The sequence below is a fragment of the Pelodiscus sinensis genome, chromosome 4 (assembly GCF_052426305.1).
Source record: "Pelodiscus sinensis isolate ZL-2025 chromosome 4, ASM5242630v1, whole genome shotgun sequence".
Taxonomy (NCBI): domain Eukaryota; kingdom Metazoa; phylum Chordata; order Testudines; family Trionychidae; genus Pelodiscus; species Pelodiscus sinensis.
Window position 1 is genome coordinate 129,979,582 of NC_143055.1, and position 21,365 is coordinate 130,000,946.

Below are 21,365 nucleotides of genomic sequence, written 5' to 3' on the forward strand. Positions count from 1 at the left end.
ATGATGTGGATTAATGGTTTTACTGGAAGTCTCAGTGTATATCATCCAGAAAGCAGCACCAATTCTGAAGACAAAATTTTCCAGCCGTCCCTAGATATCAGCAGCTTTACTCTTTCAATTAGCTCACATTTCATTCCAGTCTATGTTCTTAGTAGAGCTGGAATTAATACCGCTGCTTTTGCTTAGAAAGACCCCAATGTGTCACATTTTGAATTTACACATGTGCCAGTCCCACTGAAATCTACTTTTGCTTCTTCCTCAAAGCATCCAGTGCCTCTGACCAACTGGGCTGCTGCAATTATAATTCATGGGCAACCATGGATAAGTTCAAGGAGTTCCTGCCCGTGGACTCGAGGTCCGAGTTTTGTGCCCTAGTCGAGGAGGATAAGGTGATCTCTCGAACCTCCCTTCAGGCAGCCCTCGATGCAGTGGACTCCACCTTTTGCACGTTGTCTAAAAGCATTGTCATGAGGTGTAACTCATGGCTGCAGGTGTCAGGCATTTCCCCAGAGGTCCAAAACATGATCCATTTCATAACCCTTCCATCTCCCCTCTGTCAGAGTAGCTTCCAGCAGGAAGGAACTGGAGAAGGGGCAGGTCAGCAGCAAACTATATACCTTACCATACCGGTGCCACTCTAAGGGTCTCCACTGCCAACCTATAGGATCCTGCTAGGGAAAAGCTGCCCAACAACTGTGCATGCAGCATGCACACACCTAACTTGGAATGGATATGAAACACACATCTCGAAGAACACCAGTTACAGAAGGTATAAAACCGTCTTTTAGAGTTCTGGATTCTTTCTCTGTCTGAGCAGGGTCATGTGTGGCAAGTAACATAGGCAATGGAAGGTATTGCCTGGTTTGGAGGCTTTTGAGTGCCCCTATTTAAACATCTCCTTTTCATTTCCCAGGATGTTTTAAATATGACTAGAAAATGTAGTATATTTCAAAAATAAAGCTTAGAGTCTGTATTTTTAAAAAACTGTAGTACTGAGATGCTCTATGGCTTGTTGGGTTCAAGGCACGAATATCTATTTCTATATCTATCTTTTTATGTGGGTGATTTCTTAAATTTTTTCGCAGAGTATTCTTAATATAAAAAGATGGTAACATTTTCCACAACAAAAATCTATATGTATAGAACAAAACAACTACAGTCCTAGCAATAAAATAAGCACAGTAATAATTATAGTAAAAACACACCCCGGTAAATCACTTCTGTCTCTCTCAAACAGTTAACTGAAAAAATGCATAAAACCATGAAACACATTAAAATAAAATGTAACAAATAGTAAAATATAATGGAAGTTTAACTGTTTAATAGTATCATGAACTTTCTGGGCACAACCCACCTTCATCTGAAAGCTCAGGATACTAGCTACATGTTTTGTTAGTCTCTAAGGTGCTTCAGGATCATTCGTTGTATTTTTAAGTTTATTCAGTTTCAGATTAACACAGCTACCTCTCTGAGACTGTTAAATTAATAATATCCCTAGCCAAGGTGGCGATGATTTCATGCTTTTCCAATGTAAAATAGAGAATCTATCTACATTTCATAATTCCAGAGGGGATGAATTCCACATTTTCAGGATCACACAGAATAAGAAAGTCACCCTTCCCAGGGCAATTCCAATTTTAAGGAAAAGATGAAAACTGCTGCTGCAGCAGATTGCACAGAGCAGTTCAGACTATGTTGCTCAGGAAAACATAACCTATAACTGCAACTCAAACACAGAGTGACAGTAGAACACAAAAAGACCTATCGCTAAACCCTGCCTGCCTTACTCACATGATTTGTGCCAGTGAAAACAATGGGCGAGTGTCTTGGTGGAGAAGTCTGAGACACTATAAGAACCTAGAAAAAAACAGAATGAACTAAATAAGATTAGGCTTTTTGTTTGCATAATCTGTCTATGAAATTTAAGATGGCATTTGCATAAATGAATACTACATGCAAAAAATAGGTTTCCTTGATGAGGCTGATTTCCTTGTTTACCTGCTGAAGATTTCCCAAGTTTGATAACCACTCTCAAGTCTCATAGGACTGTGATAAAGCTATGTTACTGGAACAGCTTGAAACATTTTTAAGTCTAAAAAGAAGCACTTTTAAAACAAATAACTGCCTCCCTTTTCCCCATTAGATCTACTATTAGTCACTATCAGAAACATGTGGCACATTTGGTCTGTGGTATCTCTGTGGTATTACTAGTACATCTATTTTCCCCTCCCACTTCAGTGAACACCAATGCTGCAGCATATTTCCTGGTAATGTGGGAACAGCATGCACCGTGGGGTCGACCTTTCACATAGAACAGCTTACTGAGACATGCTGTGCACGTTTCATAGGGATACCAACACTGAAGCTTGATAATGGGGTCTTTCCTTAAAGTTACTACCAGAGTCAAATAATCAGTGACCAAACAGATAATGCCTGAAAGGATTACACTGTGTTAGGTGTGGAAAATACGGTATTAAATCCATAGGACTGTATTTTATTTAGTTAATGAAAGAAATATTCTATAAACATTTATCATTTTAAATACTTTCTGCGAGTAAGTTCACTTCTCTAGAGTCTTGGCCGGTTTTCCTGGAATACAGCAGATTGTGACATCTGAAACCTCTTTTTTTCTCATAACTGTCTATTTACATTATGTGACATTTAAAATTAACCTTGAAATCCCAGAGCAGTCTGATTATCAACACAAACATGGCAGAATTTTGCAATCTTCCAGCTACAGTTTCATCTAATCCAATTTTAATAACTGGATTTAACTGAGTTAACACATCCTATTATATGAACCCATAGCTTGCAGACATATTCCAAAAGCACAACTGGAAAGAATTTTTACTGGGCACTTCAGAAGAGTTTTGTATTTGCTGTAAAGTGTTATTGCCATCTAGGTCAAAGTATTTCTGTTTGTGGGTGGGTGTAAATTCTTATTCTCTACATCAATATTTTTAGTTGCTTTTGAATCATCTTCTCAGTGCACCAAGTCTGAAAGCTGATGTCCTTAAGATTGTGGAATGTTTCAGTTAAAGAAATTATAAACCATCTACTCAGAATTCTAGACTGACTGATTATTCTAACACTTGAAAAGAGATCCTGCTGCATGTAGTGTAACTACTAACACAGGGGTCAGGAAACCTTTTTAGGGTCGAGGTTTGCTGACCCACAGAAAAATCAGTTGGGGGCTGCAACAAAGTGAGAAGCAAACAAACCCAAACTAAACCAAACCAAACATCTCACTGATGTGGCCCTTGACTGAAAAGGAGAAAAACACTCCCCACATTCTCCTGACAGCATTGCAGGGTCTGGGCTCTAGTAGATTTTATGGGCCACCCCTAGGCTCTGGGGTTGGGCCAAAAATGAGGGGCTCAGTGTGCTGAAGGGAGAAGCTAGGAAGCAGGCGTGGGGTGTGAGGTCTGGGGCAAGAGGGAGGGTACAGGAGTGGGTTGGGGATTGGTGGATATGGGAGTGTATGAGGATGCAGGAACAAAATGGGGGTGTGGTCTGGGTGGGAGGTAGAGTGCAGGAGCAGAAGTGATGTGGAAGCATGCTGGGATGGGGGGTCTGGGAAGGAAGTAGGGTGCAAGAGCGAAGTGGGGGTACAGGAGGGATGTGGGCTAGTGTTCTGGGCAGGAGGGATCCAGGAGCAGTCTAGGTATGAAGTAGGGTGCACGAATGGGCTGGGGTGAGGGTCTGAGTGATAGGGGCACTTATGTGGCGCAGCTCCCTGAGGATGCACGTCTCCATGTCCCCTCTCATTCTCAGAAACCGTTTCCTGATGCTTCTATTGGCTACAATTATGACCAATCGAGTCAGCAGGGTGAATAGCCTCCAAGTAGTACTTTGTTATGCTGCCATTTCTTCAATCGGGGGAGAGGGACAGGAAGTGCCAACGCATGGAGCTGCTTCCTCCTCCTGCCTGGCAGAGCCCATGGGTCGAATCCAGCCCCAGCTTGCCTGGTTCTGGCTCTACAAGGCTCAGAGCTTTCCCTCCTGCCTCAGCAGGGAGCCGGCCATAATCATTTGGTTAAAAATACACATTACTGACTTGTCTGGACCCTTATGGAGAAGTCCTAATAATTTCAGACACCTAATTTTTATAGGATAAGTTATATAGAAATTATCCAAACCCTGTTGAATTTAATAGTGAATGAGATTCTATTTTTAAAACCATCCTACAGAATTCCACACCAAGGATACAGTTTTCTATTAAATTCTATAGGATGGTTCTTAAAGTTTCAGAAAAGTTTATCAATTTCTGTTACATTTTAAATAACTATATTAGTGTATCATCTTCGTTAACAAAAAGAAGCACTAAATTTAGCGTAAAGGCTATATTTAGTTGCCAATCAACATCTTTTAATGGTTACTAGCCAATGAGATGAACCTTTCTTTAGGAAAATAACTAGGAAGTGTAACTCCAAAACACAATCGAAATGATGATTTAAAACAAGGTTTCCTACTGCTGATCTAACTAATGATTTAAATCAATCCCACCCCCCAACTTAAGGTGAAAACGGCTTTGAGTATACTCACGATAGAGTTGGGAATCATTTATATGAACTCTTCATTTGAAAGAGGAGAGTAGGCAGTGCTGCTATTGTAACTACAGCACATCCCTATAGCACTGATCACTGTAAAGATATGTTTATATATTTGGATATGTGCTTGAGGGGATGATGGTACATTGCATGGGTATGTGCAGCAGTTCACCAGTGACACACTCCAGGTTTTGGGGTGTTTTTTTTTAAGTTTCATTCCTTTCCCATTCACTGGTTTGTTATATAATGAACCCCATGATTGTTACAACTAGAAGAGTGGCTGCTAACCAACTCCTCCCCCCTCTGAAGCATTTAGGTCAGCCGTGACAGCACAAAGTGCAGTAGCTGTAGTCATATACCTAAGAACTGCCTCCTCAGAAAGAGAAAGAAACGAGTCAACTACCTTTCCAAAGGCCCCACCCTGCTAAAAAAAATGGTACCTCCATCAGTCTCCTCATTCCCACATTCACTCTTGACTTTCATGGTGCCAAGAGAACATAGAGAGAGAGCTTGTCCCTTGCCACATCTGGAAAAAATAGTGCTGAACGTGAGTACCCTATTTCAGGGCCTTACAGCATTGAGGGAAGGGTCAGTCTCCAACTGAGAAGTCACAAACCTCACTCATTTGCAAAGGATTGTACATACTAACTCTTTGTCTAGGAAGATATAAGCAAGAACTTGGTGATTACGCTGATGTGTCAGAGAACCAGAAAACAACAGAAAAGCAGAGCACTGGTTCACTAGAACCCTAAGTCTTTGTGGACCACATTTCCATATGTATGTTAATTAATCATGTGACAAGTTGTCCTAGTGCATTCTCTAGAAACTGCTCCATTACTACAGCAAGGGGGACAGCATAAGAACCTTGATAGAACAGGAGAGAGGAACAGGAGACATTTTACAAAGTCTCAGTCTGCATTTGGCCGGTGGAGCAAACTGGTTTCTGGTCTAAAACAAGTATCAGAAAGAGCTGCTTGCCACTTGTATATGTTTGCAATGCATTTGATAAAAAGGGCCTTTTATTGGGTAGCTAGGCATGTGATTACATGGACCTCCTTACGCAAGGCAAAACTCCTTCCTGCTGTAGTCCAAATTAAAAAAAAGTGCTCCGCTGCATGGAAGTCTCTCAAGTGCAGCAAGCAAAAATTAGCTCCTGAGTAATAAAAGAGGACATGGAGGCTATACTATGCATCTGCTTTTCCCTGTAGCAGTGCTGAAACCAAGATGGGATACATTTCCTCAAAGATCAAAGACCCTAGGAATTATTTTGGCTTGAGTTGGACAGGTCAGCCCAAATGATCACAGTCATCTCTTCTGGCCTTAAAATCTATGAAGAACTTGATCCCACTGTCCTCTGAGAAAATGCCCCTTGACTTCAATTGGGCTTTTGCCTGAAAAAGGAGTGCAGGATCTGATCCTCAAATGTCAGTACAGCTTTATGGTGAATGCTATTATGTATCCAGTTTGTGACTGCCTAAATACCAGCATTCTGCATGTAAAAAAAGATGGGGCAAGTACACATCACTGCCTGTAGCTTTAGTTTGTAAATAGCTGCACTGTTTACTGAGAGGGTACTTTGCAAATTGTTGGCTGGGATTTTAACCACATGACCCATTAACATATTCAGGAGTCAAATGCCAACATGTGCACATATAGACATATACCCAAAATCAGAACTACACCCATCCCTCTCCGCCTCTGATTTGCAGCAACAGCAGGTCCTAAACAAGTGTGCCGCTTGTACTTTATTCTGAGAATTAGGCACTGAGCCTGGTGCCACCTGGGCTGGCCCTGTTTAATCTTTGTTAGGAAAATATCATCATCATATTTTCCAGCTTTGCTGTAGCTGATTCTTAGAGCAGCTGAGTTTCCACATAAAACAAATGATACTTTTTTGTACGTTTCCAGTCCTTGCAAATCTTACAACTGAATGCATAAAAAACTGTTTAAATGATAAACAGTCCTACATTCAAGTCTTAGGAGATAGCAGCCATATTTTGCTTTACGTTTTTAACTGTTGTACATCATATTGTTGTGGCACAGGCTCAAGATAAACATCTGAATAAACGTACCTAAAAATCTTCAAAATAATTTGCATTAATGCTGTGTTCATTTTAAAAATTTCTATTTTGACAAGGCACTTGTTTAATTACATTTATGAAATGACAAGAGGCACCTTTCTGAATGCTCTAAATAAATCACTCTATTGAAAAAACTTGCAATCCCATAACATATGCTAGTCATAAGTTGGCATGCAGCACAAAAACAAACTAAATGTATCACTTCCCATATAAATCATCTCTAACAATATTTGCTTTATCAGTAACCCTCCTAGGTCTTCCATTATTTGCCTTTATCACACAGTAATGCTGACAAATAACAAACAGAATGGTAACCATTGAACTGGTTACCTCAAGGAGGGGAAAAAAGACAAACATTTCCCATAACACACTCACAGAGAACTCATATCCCAGGAATTTGCCTTTCCCCCTTATTTTGTGAACAACTCCTACTGACACAGTAGGAGCTCCAAAGGGAAGGGGAGCAGAATAGTTCAGAATTACCTACTGTGAGTGGAGAATTTTGCTTTCAGAGTAAAATTCCAACCAGGGTTAAATGAGTAATGGTTATGTCTTGGCTCAAAAACAGAATCACCAGACACAACTTCCAGAATCACTATTCTGTCTGGCCCTTCCATTTTCAAGGGAAGCTCTTGGAGAATGAGGAGCCTTGATTCCACATATTGCAGGAGGAATTTAATAAAGAGGGGGGCTTCTAGTCAGAGATTTCTCTACCTCTGCTTAAGGTATGATTATTTCCCCAAACTACACACCCCATCATAATTTCCCTACTGGGTAGCTGTGTTGCAGAACTGAGGAGTTTTGCATGCATCTGTCATACAAACCCATATTATGGGGGCTGAAAGCATACTGGTTTTCATCAGAGAATGTATAATGGCCAGTGGGTCTCAGGTTTTCTAGTAGCATGACAAAGAAAAGATATGACAAAATGCATGCTGTACACTAGGATAGCTAGTATCTTTGGGCCTGATTCAAAGCCATCAGGCTTTTTGGTCATTGAAAACAGACCCGAGAGAAAAGGAGAGGACAGTGGGGGAATGAAAACTCTGAGTTGGGGCAAGAAAACAAAGTAAGGCATATCAGTAGAGGAGGGTGGCGTAGCAAAGTGGAGAAGTAAAACAGAGTCAAGGTTTGTTCACAACCAATTCACAAGAGAAGGTAAATATTATAATTTGATTGAAGACTGGGTTTGCAACACCTCGTGAGAGTTGCCTTCGGTCAATCATTTTGCTGTGAAGATAAGGGTGTGTCTGACGGATGCCAGAAGATGAAGGTCCTTCCTAGGTACCAGTTTGTGTCAGGGCTACTGCTTAACTAAAGCTTATATGGTCTGTGATACAGATTGCCATATGGCAGGCTCATGGACAGTGAAGCCATATAATGTCAGCACCCCAAGTGAGTTTCCAGGATATGGAAATCCAGATTCTCTTACATCTTTGATCTATTTTAGACAGCTGGAACCCTGCTTGTTAAGTGTTAAGATATTGTTGTCACTGACAGTTCACTTCCTTTTGATCTGAGACCTAAAGCAAGTTTGAAGTGAGTGTTATCAGTGCTACTTTAGTAATTTTGCTCTTGTTTTTCCATTGCATTCACCAGTATGTCCCAGAATCTGTGGGGGTTTAGATTTGTCTAATTTATCACTACTTTGGGCCAGGGAAGACACCGAGTACTGTTTTAAAATTAATTACACAATTGGAATTGCCTAAGAGAAGGTAAAGGAAGCATACGAGTACAGCTAATTCTGTTTGATCATCCATGACCTATCACCAATATATCCCATAACCAGGCATGCTGATTAATAATCTGGAACAGAAGGATGTGAACAGCACATTTAGATGTCCAAAATGGATATAGCACAATAGCTTTACAACATACGCTTAATAAAAAAAGAACATTTGGTCAAAATTGTTGCTGAGCCTGATTGGAAGGAAGCCAAAGAAACAGGGAAGTGAGAGCATAAGAAAATTACCAAGAGAAGATTAATGCTTTGCTTCTGTATGGAAATGCCAGCACTGGAGCACAAGATAATCATTTGCAATTATGCAGGTCTCTTCTGGCTTATGGAATACATCTGCCAGAGAAAAGATTGGAGAAGAGTGTCTCTTTTTTTGGAGGTCTCTGGAATTGAGAAGTCTCTAAAGGAAACTCTAATAACGGATGTTAATTTTAGCCATGAGCTAAGTGCATCTCATGAAATTCTCCCATCTCATCATAGAGAACTTAGGGAAGAATTATGTTTCACAAATTTGTACAGATGGAGAGGTTTTGTGTCATATGCAAAAGGATTGAGGTCAATCTCGTTAGACATAATAAGACTTTATTCATTAAAGATGAAAAGATTCAGATCTTAGTGCTCTGTGAGAGGATCAGTTCAGATGTGGCTGTGACAAATTTATAGGAATTGTGGAAGAGTGAACTGGACAATTTAGGCAAATAGGTTATTAGGTTTCAAAACGACATGGAACATGTATAGGATATCCCCTCATTTTTTGCTTGAAGTATGCAAAATATAAACATAAGGAGTGTTATAAATAGAGTATCAACTTTAATTAAAGAAATTTGTATAACATATTAAGAGATATCAACAATTATCATTCAGAACATGAACTTAGCACCAGCTGGGATCAGAAAGAATCCCATATGCCCCCAACTCCTTGGCAGATACACTATTTACACGATTAAGTACATTATGAGGGATTTATAACTTCCTTTGAAGCACACTGCACAGGCCTCTGTAGGAGACAGGATACTAAGCCAGATGGACTCTTTTCTGCTCTGGTATGGCCACTCTTATGTTCTTATAACAGTAATCTTTTAGGCTACGTCTACACTGGCATGATTTTCCGGAAATGCTTTTAAAGGAAAAGTTTTCCATTAAAAGCATTTTTGGAAAATCGCATCTAGATTGGCAGAATGCTTTTCCGCAAAATCTAGACGCAGTTTTCCGCAAAAAAGCCCCGATCGCCATTTTTGCGATCGGGGCTTTTTTGCAGAAAACAGTACTGTGCTGTTTACACTGGCCCTCTTGCGCAAATGATTTGAGCAAAAGGGCTTTTGCCCGAACAGGAGCAGCACAGTATTTCTGCAAGAACACTGACGATCTTACATGAGATCATCAGTGTTCTTGCAGAAATTCAAATGGCCAGTATAGACAGCTGGCAAGTTTTTCCGCAAAAGCAGATGATTTTGCGGAAAAACTTGCCAGTCTAGTCACAGCCATACAGTATAAGCCATCTTAAGTTATTGTTACTGTTTGATGGTATCATATAAACATTTTTTGTGCCTACTAAAGGTGCAACCATTCTATCCTAAATTAGGAGTTTGTCATTTGTGGCCTGCAGGATGTCTTCAAGCAAGTATATACTCTATTCCACTTCCTTTTTTTGCCACACATGCACACTTCCCACTGCCACAATAATGTAAAATGATAGAGCCATGGGAGGCATGGCCATGGGTGGAAGCCTTTAAAATTGTCTGGTTAAAATGCTATATGAAAGCTTCAGCCACTGTACTCCAAAAGTTTATCTGGATCACCTCCTGGATCCAGATGTTCTTTGTTGAGATATGATGCTCATCTCAAAGGTCACTTAGGCTGATGAAAATGACAATCCAAACACGCACTAATTTATTTTGGTAGTGCAATGGACAAAGAAAAAGCTATTTAAAAAAAGTTGTAAAGAACTTCTCCAAAGGCTTCTTTGAAATAATTTATACATTTATATGAAATGTTAGTTCCACACCAGACTAGCACTGGTACCTTTAAAGTAAGATCATTAGAGGCCAGATACTATTCCTTGCCAATAACTTTTAGTCTGTAGCTCTGGAGGGTTTCTTTTAAATGGTTTCTCATTATTAAAAGGTTTAGGTTTGAGATCCTGGGTAACTTAAAACTTACAGGAAACCAATGGAGGACTGATGTGGAAGAGAATGTTAATAATCAAGTGACACCCCCATGCAGTGATTGTAGGGGAACTATAAACCTAGAAGTCACATGTATAAACAGGGAAGAGTTAAGATGATTGTCTGAGGATAGTTTACCTTAATTGACGGTAGACCAGAGGGCAGCCTAAAGGAATGTCACTAATTTCAAGTTTCTACACTGGTTCTAAAATCATTCCTTATTTTGAAAATAGGGAAGCTCCTATAAAAGGCATAATTTTTCAGGCATAATTTACTCAGGATGAGCCCACTGTAAAAATGTACTTTTGAAGTTATCACTGTCACCAATTTTCATCATGTCCAGTGGATTTCAGATAAATGAAAGCATGTAAAGATGTTTAGGATACAAATTAAAGTCGGAAAATATTCTACAGTAGACTTCCGATAATTCGGAACCTATGGGACCTATGTGGTGCCGGATTATCAGATATGCCGGAGTATCAGGAGGTACTATAAGCTGGTTATATATATGCTGTATACATATATACTGTATATAAAGTATTCTTAACACTTTTTATTGTACATACTGTATACAGTATACTGTAATGTTTTAGTATTTTTAACCCTTTTTTACCCTTTTCGTTCAGTTCAGCTGCTGCTGCTGCTATCTTGTGACTCATTTTTTGCTGAAGCTCACTCACTAGGATCTTGCCATTTTGATGCCGGACTATCAGGAGTGCCGGACTATTGGATGCTGGACTATTGGAGTTTTACTGTACCTTGTTTGTTTTAGCTGCTGAAATGCCTCTAGGTTGTTGAACTCCAATAAAAAGTAAGCATGGATACATTCAATTTATTTAATTTACAAACACCATGGATTCTAAGTTTTAGGGCTTGATTCTTATTGCAACAGAAGCTAATGGGAATTTTGCCATTAGCTTCAATAGGAGCAGAATAATAATTACTAAATCTTATTTAGGGAAGGGAACAGAAAGGGGAACACATTGTAAATGTAAAATGAAAATGTAAAAATAAGTGCAAATATGAAGAACATAGAACATTCTTAACCGAGTGGGAAAGTTCATATTTTTTCATTGAATGCAATGGCAAACCACTCTATCTGATATGTCAGACTTTGTTAGCACATTTCAAGTGTTCAAATCTCCAGCGCCATTTCATAACATACCATGCTAACATCAATTGAGAATTTCCAAAAGGTACTGAACTACGCACTCACAAACTAAAAACTTTGAAAAGTCAAATAGAAAAACAGACTGGAGTGTTCTGTAAATTTTCCAAGCACTCTGAGACAGTTATACTTGCCTCATGTCAAGTCACTTAGAACATTTCCTGCGCTAAAAAACCTTACAACGAAGGCGAGTTTGTTAAAAAATGAATTGTAGATGATGTTTCCATCTTGTCTCCAGAAAATGATCATCTGAAAAGAATGGTTTCAGACCTTCAACTCTCATGCCAAACAATCGAGCATAGAATATCTGACATAAATGATGCACTTGAATCACATTTGTATTCCAATCTTCAGAAATGTGAGTACCTCAGTATCGCACTGGACGACTCTTGTGATGTACAGGACAAACCTCAATTAGCAATATTTGTACAGACTGTGTCAGAGGATTGTGTAATCAATGAAAAACTCCTGGATATCATACAATTAAAAGACAGAACCCGTGGCATTGATGTGAAAGAAACACTGATGGAAGTGTTTACAAAAACAAAACTGCCTTTACTGAAACTTGCGGCAATAGCAATGGTTGGGGCGCCGTCTATGATCAGATGTGTGAATGGACTTGTGGGACTATGTAGAGCTAATGACAAATTCCATGAGTTCTGGACGTTTCACTGCATCATCCATCGGAGCAACTGGTGTCTAAAAATCTGAATTTAGACCACGTAATGAAACCAGTGTTAGAAATTGTCAATTATATTCACACACATGCAAGAATATCCTTGCTGAGCTTGACCAAGATCTTCCAGACCTGTCACTGCACTGTACTGTAAGGTGGCTTTCAAAAGGCAAAGTGCTGTTTCATTTTTTTTAACTTTTGGATGCTATGAAACTGTTTGTGGAAGAGAAGCATAAGGAATATCCTGAGCTCACAGGTCCACATTGGGTTTTAGATTTGGTATTTCTGGTGGACATGCTGCATCATCTGGATAAACTCAACCTGGACCTACAAGGAAAATTGAAGATGCTGCCTGACCTGGTGTGAAGTGTATTTGCATTTGTCAACAAACTCAAGTTGTTCAAGGCACAGCTTCAAAGGCAGGAACTAACACATGTTCCCTCATTGTTAAATGCAGGTCAACAAGCAGCTGAAGCCATGAAAAAAAGCACAGCACGGTATGCAACATTGGTCGAAAAATTTCAAGATAGTTTTGTGGAAAGATTCTATGATCTACAATTGAAAAGGCCACAGATTACATTCCTGGTCTACCCTTCCACTGCGAAGGCTGACTGTTTGAAAGCCCAATTAGTCACAGATGAAGCAGCTTCTCAGATTGAGATGATTGAACTGTCAGAGGACGATAGATTGAAGTCTTTTCTAAAGGAAAGCACACTTGAGTTCTGGAAAACTGTATTGATGGAAAAATATTCCAATATTAAACGGACTGCGCTCAGACTACTGTCAATGTTTAGATCAATGTACCTTTGTGAGTCAGTTTTTTCTACATCGAAACAAGTGAAATCAAAGCATCGATCGATTCTAACTGACACACACGAGGGAATTATTTTGAGTGGCCTCAACTGAATACAAGCCCGATTTGAAGAAGACTGTTGAAAACAAGGATTGCCAAAAGTCCCACTGAGTCAAAAACTGTAACATGCAAAGCAAGAAATAACATCGTGGTTTATCTTTCCTCGCTGATCCAACTGTTAAGAACCCATCTACTGAGGTTCTTTTAAGACTGGCTATGCTTGTGCTGACATTAAATTGCTACTCTCCAGTAAGAGGTGTTAGTATGGGCACTAAAATGGGACTTTCTTATGCCTGTCTATTTGTGGGATTTGTTGAGAAGATGTTTTTTCAACAGTTTTCTGACAGCAAACCCAATCTCTTCCTGAGGTATACTGACAACATTTTTAGAGTTGTAACTTGCTCTCATGAAGATCTCAACAAAATTTATTTTGTCATTCTCTCAGTTCCACCTAGCCTTGGAACTTTGGATCCCTTTGGAATGAATGTTATGTTTTAAGCATCTTCTGGAACAATAATTTGAAATAACAACTTGTATGTCAACTTTGTTAACATAGCTGTGGAATTGCTCTTGTCTGAAATGTCCTGTAATGTTATTTTTATTACTATATTTTGTGTACATATATATCTACCTATATATATATATATATATAGATATAGATATAAAAATAAACATATAATATGTGGCTCTTCGCACTCTATCCACTGCTATTTTGGCTCTTTGTCTCTAACAGGTTTTCTACCCCTGGTCTAGATCATCCCTGATAGATGTCTATCTCACCTGCTCTTAAATATCTCCAGAGACGGAGATTCCACAACCTCCTTAGGCAATTTATTCAATTGTTTAACAACCCTAACAGGAAGTTTTTCCTAATGTCTAACCTAAACCTCCTTTACTGTAGTTTTAGTCCATTGCTTCTCTATGCCATCATCTAAATCGTTGATGAAGATATTGAACAGAACCGGTCCCAAAACAGATGCCTGAGGAACCTCACTTGTTATGCCCTTCCAGCATGACTGTGAATAGATATCTACTCCCTGAGAACAGTTATCCAGCTAGTTATTCACGCACCTTATAGTAGCCCCATTTAGATTGCATTTCTCTGGTTTATTGATAAGAAGGTCAGGCGAGACCATGTCAAATACCTTACTAAAGTCTAGGTATACCACATCCACTGCTTCACCTTTATCCACAAGAAAGCTATCAGATTGGTTAGACATGATTTGTTCTTTACAAATCCATGCTGGCTGTTACCTATCACCTTATTATCTTCCAGATGTTTGCAGATAGATTCCATAATTACTTACTCCATTATCTTCCCTGGCACAGAAGTTAAACTGACTGGTCTGTAGTTTCCTGGGTTGTTCTTATTTCCCTTTTAATAGATGGGCACTCTATTTGCCCTTTTCCAGTTTTCTGGAACTTCTCCTGACTTACATGATTTTTCAAAGATGATAGCTAATGGCTCCAATACTTCTTCTATGAGCTCCTTGAGTATTCCAGGATGCATTTCATCAGACCCTGGTGACCTGAAGACATCTAACTTTTCTAAATAATTTTAACTTGTTCTTTTTTTTATTTTAGCTTCTAAACCTACCCCCATTTCCACCAGCATTCACTGTGGCTACGTCTACACTGGCCCCTTTTCCGGAAGGGGCATGTAAATTTCACCAGTCGTCGTAGGGAAATCCGCGGGGGATTTAAATATCCCCCGCGGCATTTAAATAAAAATGTCCGCCGTTTTTTTCCGGCTTTTAAAAAAGCCGGAAAAGAGCGTCTACACTGGCCCCGATCCTCCGGAAAAAGCGCCCTTTTCCGGAGGGTCTTATTCCTACTTTGAAGTGGACATTTTTATTTAAATGCCGCGGGGGATATTTAAATCCCCCGCGGATTTCCCTACGACGACTGGTGAAATTTACATGCCCCTTCCGGAAAAGGGGCCAGTGTAGACGTAGCCTATGTTTGGCATCCGTGACAGATCCATCTCCTTGACCAAAACTGAAACAAAAAAAGTCATTACGCACCTCTGCCGTTTCCTGTTAATGTTTCTCCTTTTTCACTGAGCAATGGGCCTACCCTGTCTTTGGTCTTCCTCTTGCTTTTAATATACTTGTAGAACATCTTCTTCTTACTTTTATGTCTCTAGTTAGATTTATCTCATTTTGCGCCTTTGCCTTTCTAATCTGTGTTGTTTGCAAAAGGAAAAACTGATTTTTTGTCCCTGTCTGTTAGGGAATTTGTAATGCAGGAAAAATGATTACTTGTGTGGAGGGAAAGACAGTTAAAAACCCCTCAGCAATCACTGAAGTGTTCCTTTTGTGTTTTAGTTTTCACCAAAAAAATTAGTAGTGTTTGGACAACTAACATAGCAAACATCAGCCCTCAGACTCCGCAGCAGCTTGGTGCCAAGTAAGAAGTGCCTCTCCATGGATGCTACCGATCCAGCAGGCACAGCTGGGGAAGAGGTGCATGTCCCTTGGCTGGAGCAAGTCCAGGTTTGTCTAAACCCTGCACTCCCCAGCTAGAGTGAGAAATGGAGCAAACTGTGCACTTTCCCCTCACTTCCGGACAAAGGAGAACAACAATGTTCCTGTAGGAACTGGGAGGGGGGCTACAGCCCCCCCTCTCCAAAGGGCACCTAAGGGTGGGTGGCTGGGGCAGTCCTGAATGAGGGATGCCACCCAGCCAACCCTTTTCACCTGCCTGGTGATTCAGTCTCCTTTTGGTATGTTTTTATTTCACACACACACACGTGGGGTTTAGCCCCTCCTTTCCCCTGCACAACCAAACCCTTACCTTACTTTAAGTTATAAGAGGATGTTGCAAACCAAATTTGGTGGTCCAAGCTCTTGCAGTTTAGGAGCAGTTCTTGAACAGACAGACTCACTTCTCTCTCAGACGAATTCTCTCAAATACACAGTGGACTAGCCAAAATTACTGAATTTACTTTACATGCTCAGTTTAAGACTTTCAAACTTCTTGAAGTTGTTCTGTGATAATTTCAGGTACAGACTAATGTTGTATGAGTCTTTAAGATGTCTAAATGGTTATTTTAGGTGATTTGCAAAACTGGTTCCTAGTTTTCACACCTGGTAATGAAACCTTTATATATGGTGATACCATGTATAAACATTTATCTTATTTTCTGGTCTCTCTTCAGTGTTTAAAGGCATTCTTCTGTGCATTCTAATTTTTTCAAGCTTTCCCTTCTTGGATTCTGTTCCCTTAACTTTCCATTCCAATTTATGGACCAGATCCTTGAGTAATTTAAATCTGCATAGCTCCATTGAAACCAAATGCATTACTTTGTTATAAACTAGCCTCTATATCTTTATTTTCTTATTGCTTGATAGTTCATGCTCCTAAATAATATATTAATTTCTATTTTACTAATGCTTGTGAATTGTGTCATATATAAAGAATCCCTTTAATGGTAACATATGGATGCTGCAAATAATAATTGTAATTAACAAAACAATAATTGTACTCTATTTGCCTGAGTTTGTTTTCTTTCCCACCAACAGAATTTAATTTAGTTAGTTTTTTTCTTTCTGGAGAGTAGTAAAATTCTGCACTATGGAGGGACCAAAGTCTCTCTTCTGGCAGAGGCAACCACCTAGGCAGGCTACAGTCACTAAATGTTCTAACAAAGGTTAGAAAAAATTTTAAATGGTTTGGAAGACTTACTGTAAGTCAGAGACTTGGAATAAAGATGCTTCATGATGAACTGCAAAACGTTTACTTTCTCAAACATAAAATAACCTCAACTTCTATGAAAAAATGCAATTTCAAATGGACTGTTTTTATATAAATGTATATGTTTCCATGTCTGCTTATGTTTGTAACTATAACAGAAGGTGATTTTTACAGTATGGCCTACTCAAAGCTAACCAGATGCAGGTACATACAATGTTGTGTTAAACGGATTTCTGATAGTAAAGGAATTCTGCACTTGAACTGCAATCTTTACTTATCTTCATAAAGATCAAATAAAGACAATAGCTATTTTGCTATTAGCAGCAGCAAACAGGTTTAGATATTATATCCAATTATATTGCGGGTGGGTGTTTAATCTGATGTAAGGAATGTCCTTCTATCTTGGGCAGGGAAGTGCTTTATAAATTGGTTTGTGTAAAATAAAAGCTCCAGATCTTTACCCAAAGGGGACCATATGTAAAACAAATCATTGTAAAGGTTCTAAAAATGCTGGGAAAGTTTTTCTTCGATTTTTTAAAATTATTTTTCAACACCTCTCAGTTAAAGATTGTGAGACAGACCAGAAATGGATTTTAGAGACACCAAAATTCCCCAAAAGAAAGACGTTAACTCATAGTATTTCTAAGCCAACTAAAAGCAGAAACTCCTGGATCTCTCTGGAGAAAAAACTTGTTTTCAGTAGATTTCCCACCTCATTCTGAAGATGTTAAAAGTTATAAATAATTTGAATAAAGTTGCATATGTGTCTGAACTTAAAGTTGTATGAGATCCTAAATGAAACAGAGTGTACAAAATCCTTTTCAGATTTGCCCATTATTTATTTGTGGGTAATAGGTATTTTCTGCTTAGATATTTAATAAGAGACTTTAAAAAACAAAAACAAAAAGCAAACCTTCATCCAGCTACTTCATTTCCCTAGTAATGACCAAACCTGAGGGCAAACCTGGAGTAACCATAAGAGTTTTTAAAATTAGACCATTTTCATGAATTGGCATTTAACATGTTTAAAATATATTGAGATACTGTTATTAAAAAGCTGACCTTTTTCTTTTTCCTTCCTTTTTCTTCTGCAAAAAACTCACAAAATGAAATTTTCCATTCACTTTGCCAGATGACAGACTATTTCCTTCAGTTTTCCTCCACCTGCACACAACGGAGACCTACTTCAACTACAACATCTGGAAAGATCTTGGAGAAACTGAGTTGCCACAGGCCACTCTTTCCACTGGAACCAATGCTCAGTCAGACTAGATCAATGCTGCATGTGTCTACAGTGTTGTTATTACCCAATAATGGAGCCCTTAATAAGTGTTACCACTCTATATAACCATTATAATAGTGCCATTCACATCAACATTTCCATCACAAAACCCAGTTTTCATGAATATACGAAGTAGTTGGAAAAATTTACTCCAGGATAGAAGAGGACATGAAAAGCCTCAAAGTTGAAATATTTTCAGGAGAACTTAGAGAAAATCTATTAACAATATATATTTGCATTTAAAGTGGTAAAAGCAGCCAAACGTTTACTTCACTCTTACACGTAATGAAAGTGGATTTTTAAATAAAAATTTATTAGCATGCAGAAGGGTTGTTTGCATATTGGGAGATGGAAGATTTCACCTCTGAATCAACAGACCAAATCTGTCATAGCTAGGGTGCTCGTGACCAAAGTAACTAATGAATGTGAAGTCATTTATATGAAATACAGCCTTTTGAGAACTCAAGTCTACTTCCTAGCTAATAAACCACCCCAACTGACACTAATATGCACTCTTATTGGCAGCATTAGTAAAGAAGCCATAGACTGAATGGACAGAGATTAGATCCAATATTAAAACCACACTTTAAATATGAATAAAATTTAAATAATGCTAGCTTTAGATAGCATTGATTAATAATCTTCACTTTAGCCACTCTGAAAATAATTAATCGCTCAGCTGTGTATTTATGAATGATACATGTGACCATTTTTATTAGTCAATATTCAGACAATTTGATAGAATGTGAAGTTTTTGAATTAGAAAAAGAAGGAAGTTTGAGAGGGAAAGAAGAACTCAGGAAGGAAGGGAAGTTATAGAAAACTGCTTCAAATTCAGATGAAGAAATGAATTTTGCATTGCTGCCTGTTGCAAAACAGCCTTCCTTGCTGACAGGCAGAAGTGCTGAGAAGTCTGAATTTCCCATTCATCCATTATTCAATTTATTTAGGCTACATACCCAGTACCCCAGTCCAGGCATTAGTATGGAATGGAAAGTCACCACCAGATACCTGAATGCAGGCCTGCCAACAGGAGCTGGGGGGAGGCAAATGGAGCAATTGCCCTGGGGCCTGGCAATTCAAAAGCTCTTGAAATATCTTTCAGAAGCACAGAGCCACACCTCCCCTTGCGTAGGCCTCCCTGCCTGAATACTGGTACAGGGATAGGACTTGTATGAGAAGAAACTGCCTTTTAAGTTACTACATGTAACATCTCCCATCCACAGCCCCTGCCCTATGGGTACCCTGTTTTGGACAGCAGTCTCACTCTTTCTATTACTAGAGACATGCTCTATTGAAATCTTGGTGAGGTTCCCTAAGAGTTTAGTGCCAGACTAAAGAATATTTCAAACTGACTACAGATGTTTGTTCCCTCACTTCCCAACCATGAAAATGTACAAAGAAACCCAGAGCTGGATCCATTAAATGAATGGGAGCAAGCAAAGAAACCAGAGAAAAATTAACAAGTGGACAGCATCTGCAGTAGGCCCTCATGGAACGGGGCTTAACAGGCTATTTTATTTTATTTTTTTACAAAATATTGGAGTCAGAGACTTCTGAGCCTTTTGTAAGGAAACTAAATAAACCTGTTTGGGGAACTGGTTACATATAGTAGACAAAGTCCAAATTCACAAAAACCTTCACTGGGGCTGGATGTTTGGCTATGACGCACTCAATTTTTTTAAACTTAAAAGTGAGAAAATGCCTATTAAGATTCATGGGAAAGTTGAAAGGAAGTATCTCAATACATATGTATTTATTTGGTATAAAAGTATCTTTCATTTGGCATCTTTTTAAATGCCACCTGAATCCAACGAACTGTTCTGACTCAGGACGTCAGAGTGTAACCAAAGCCATTTATCCAACTAGTTAACTGATAAGCTGGTGCTGGTCGGTTAATGGTGACAGTTACACTTAGCGAGACCTGGGGAGGAGACTTCGTTGCTGGAGTGGAACCTCCTTCCTGGGAGGCAGGTGGGCAAGAGGCTCCACTCCCGGGGAAGTGGCTTCACTGATACAGTGAGGACTCCTCCCTGAGAGCTGAGCTGGCATTCGCTGTGGGCTTGCAGCATTAAGCTTATTTAAGTTTTATACTGCAGAGACCACAGCATGTAACCGCTGAGATTTTCAGTGATTACATGGTTACCTATTCAACCACCTTTAACATCGCTTGTTTTGACTTGTTTATCAGTGGTGAATAATTTCCTTAAGCATGCCATTCCCCATCTCCACATTGGTCCCATGAACTTTACCAATCAGCAAGATTTTCCAGGACAAGCCAAGTCATATTTGAGATAAAATGTGGGCAAACAAGCAGTATTTTCCAAAACACAATTCACATATTTTCCACCACAACTGTCCATTTACCAAAGTTAGCTCAGATTTTGACAAGATGTTACCCAGCCATAGAAGACAGGCAGAATTTGAAGTGGAAGTGAACACTGAGGTTTTTATTACAGCATGATATCAAATTTAGACTTGCAATGCAAGTTTCACCCTTCAACTATGGATAGGCTATCACCATCCCCATAGCATAGGAAAATTCAGATGGATAGCACTATCAGACCAACTTCTGATGGTTGTTACACTGGGATACATCTGGTAGTGCTACTGAAATCAATGAAGCTGTAATATTGATTTAGATTTCAAAAAAGAACTAAGTTCATGAAGGATAAGTCAATTAATGGTTATTAGCCAGGATGGGCAGGGATGGTATCCCTAGGCACTATTTCCTAGAAGTGGGGAATGGGTGAATGGGGATGGATTTCTTGATGATTACCTGTCCTGTTCATTCCCTCTGGTGCACCTGGAATTGGTCACTGTTGCAAGACAGGATGTTGGACTAGTTGGACTACTGATCTAACTCAATATTACTGTTCTCATGATTTCATTTTATTTCTAGATTTGGTGTGGGTAAGAAGAATTTGGTCCCTTTATCTTAAAGGGATACATTCCCATAAGAAATGTATCTACTGTAGCTTGAACCTCTCTAGTCCAGCATCCTTGGGACCTGGCCAGTCCAAACGAGAGAATTTTCTGCACCACAGGATGTCAATATTGTCTAACAGCATTACCAATACTTCCATTGCTTACTCGGCTGTTAGAGGACATTTAGGAGTAAATTAGAGCTAAATAATGGCACAGAACTCAGAGCCA

General features: G+C 39.2%; 1 protein-coding gene across 1 annotated transcript in view; it reads right to left on the reverse strand.

Annotated features, from left to right (window-relative positions):
- The window catches only part of COX18 (cytochrome c oxidase assembly factor COX18), a 91,694-nt gene that overhangs the window by 21,412 nt on the left and 48,917 nt on the right, over positions 1-21,365 (reverse strand). The window contains exon 6 of the mRNA XM_075929399.2: positions 1,792-1,857. Within this exon, the coding sequence (XP_075785514.2) occupies positions 1,792-1,857 (66 nt within the window). The remainder of the gene's footprint in view (positions 1-1,791; positions 1,858-21,365) is intronic.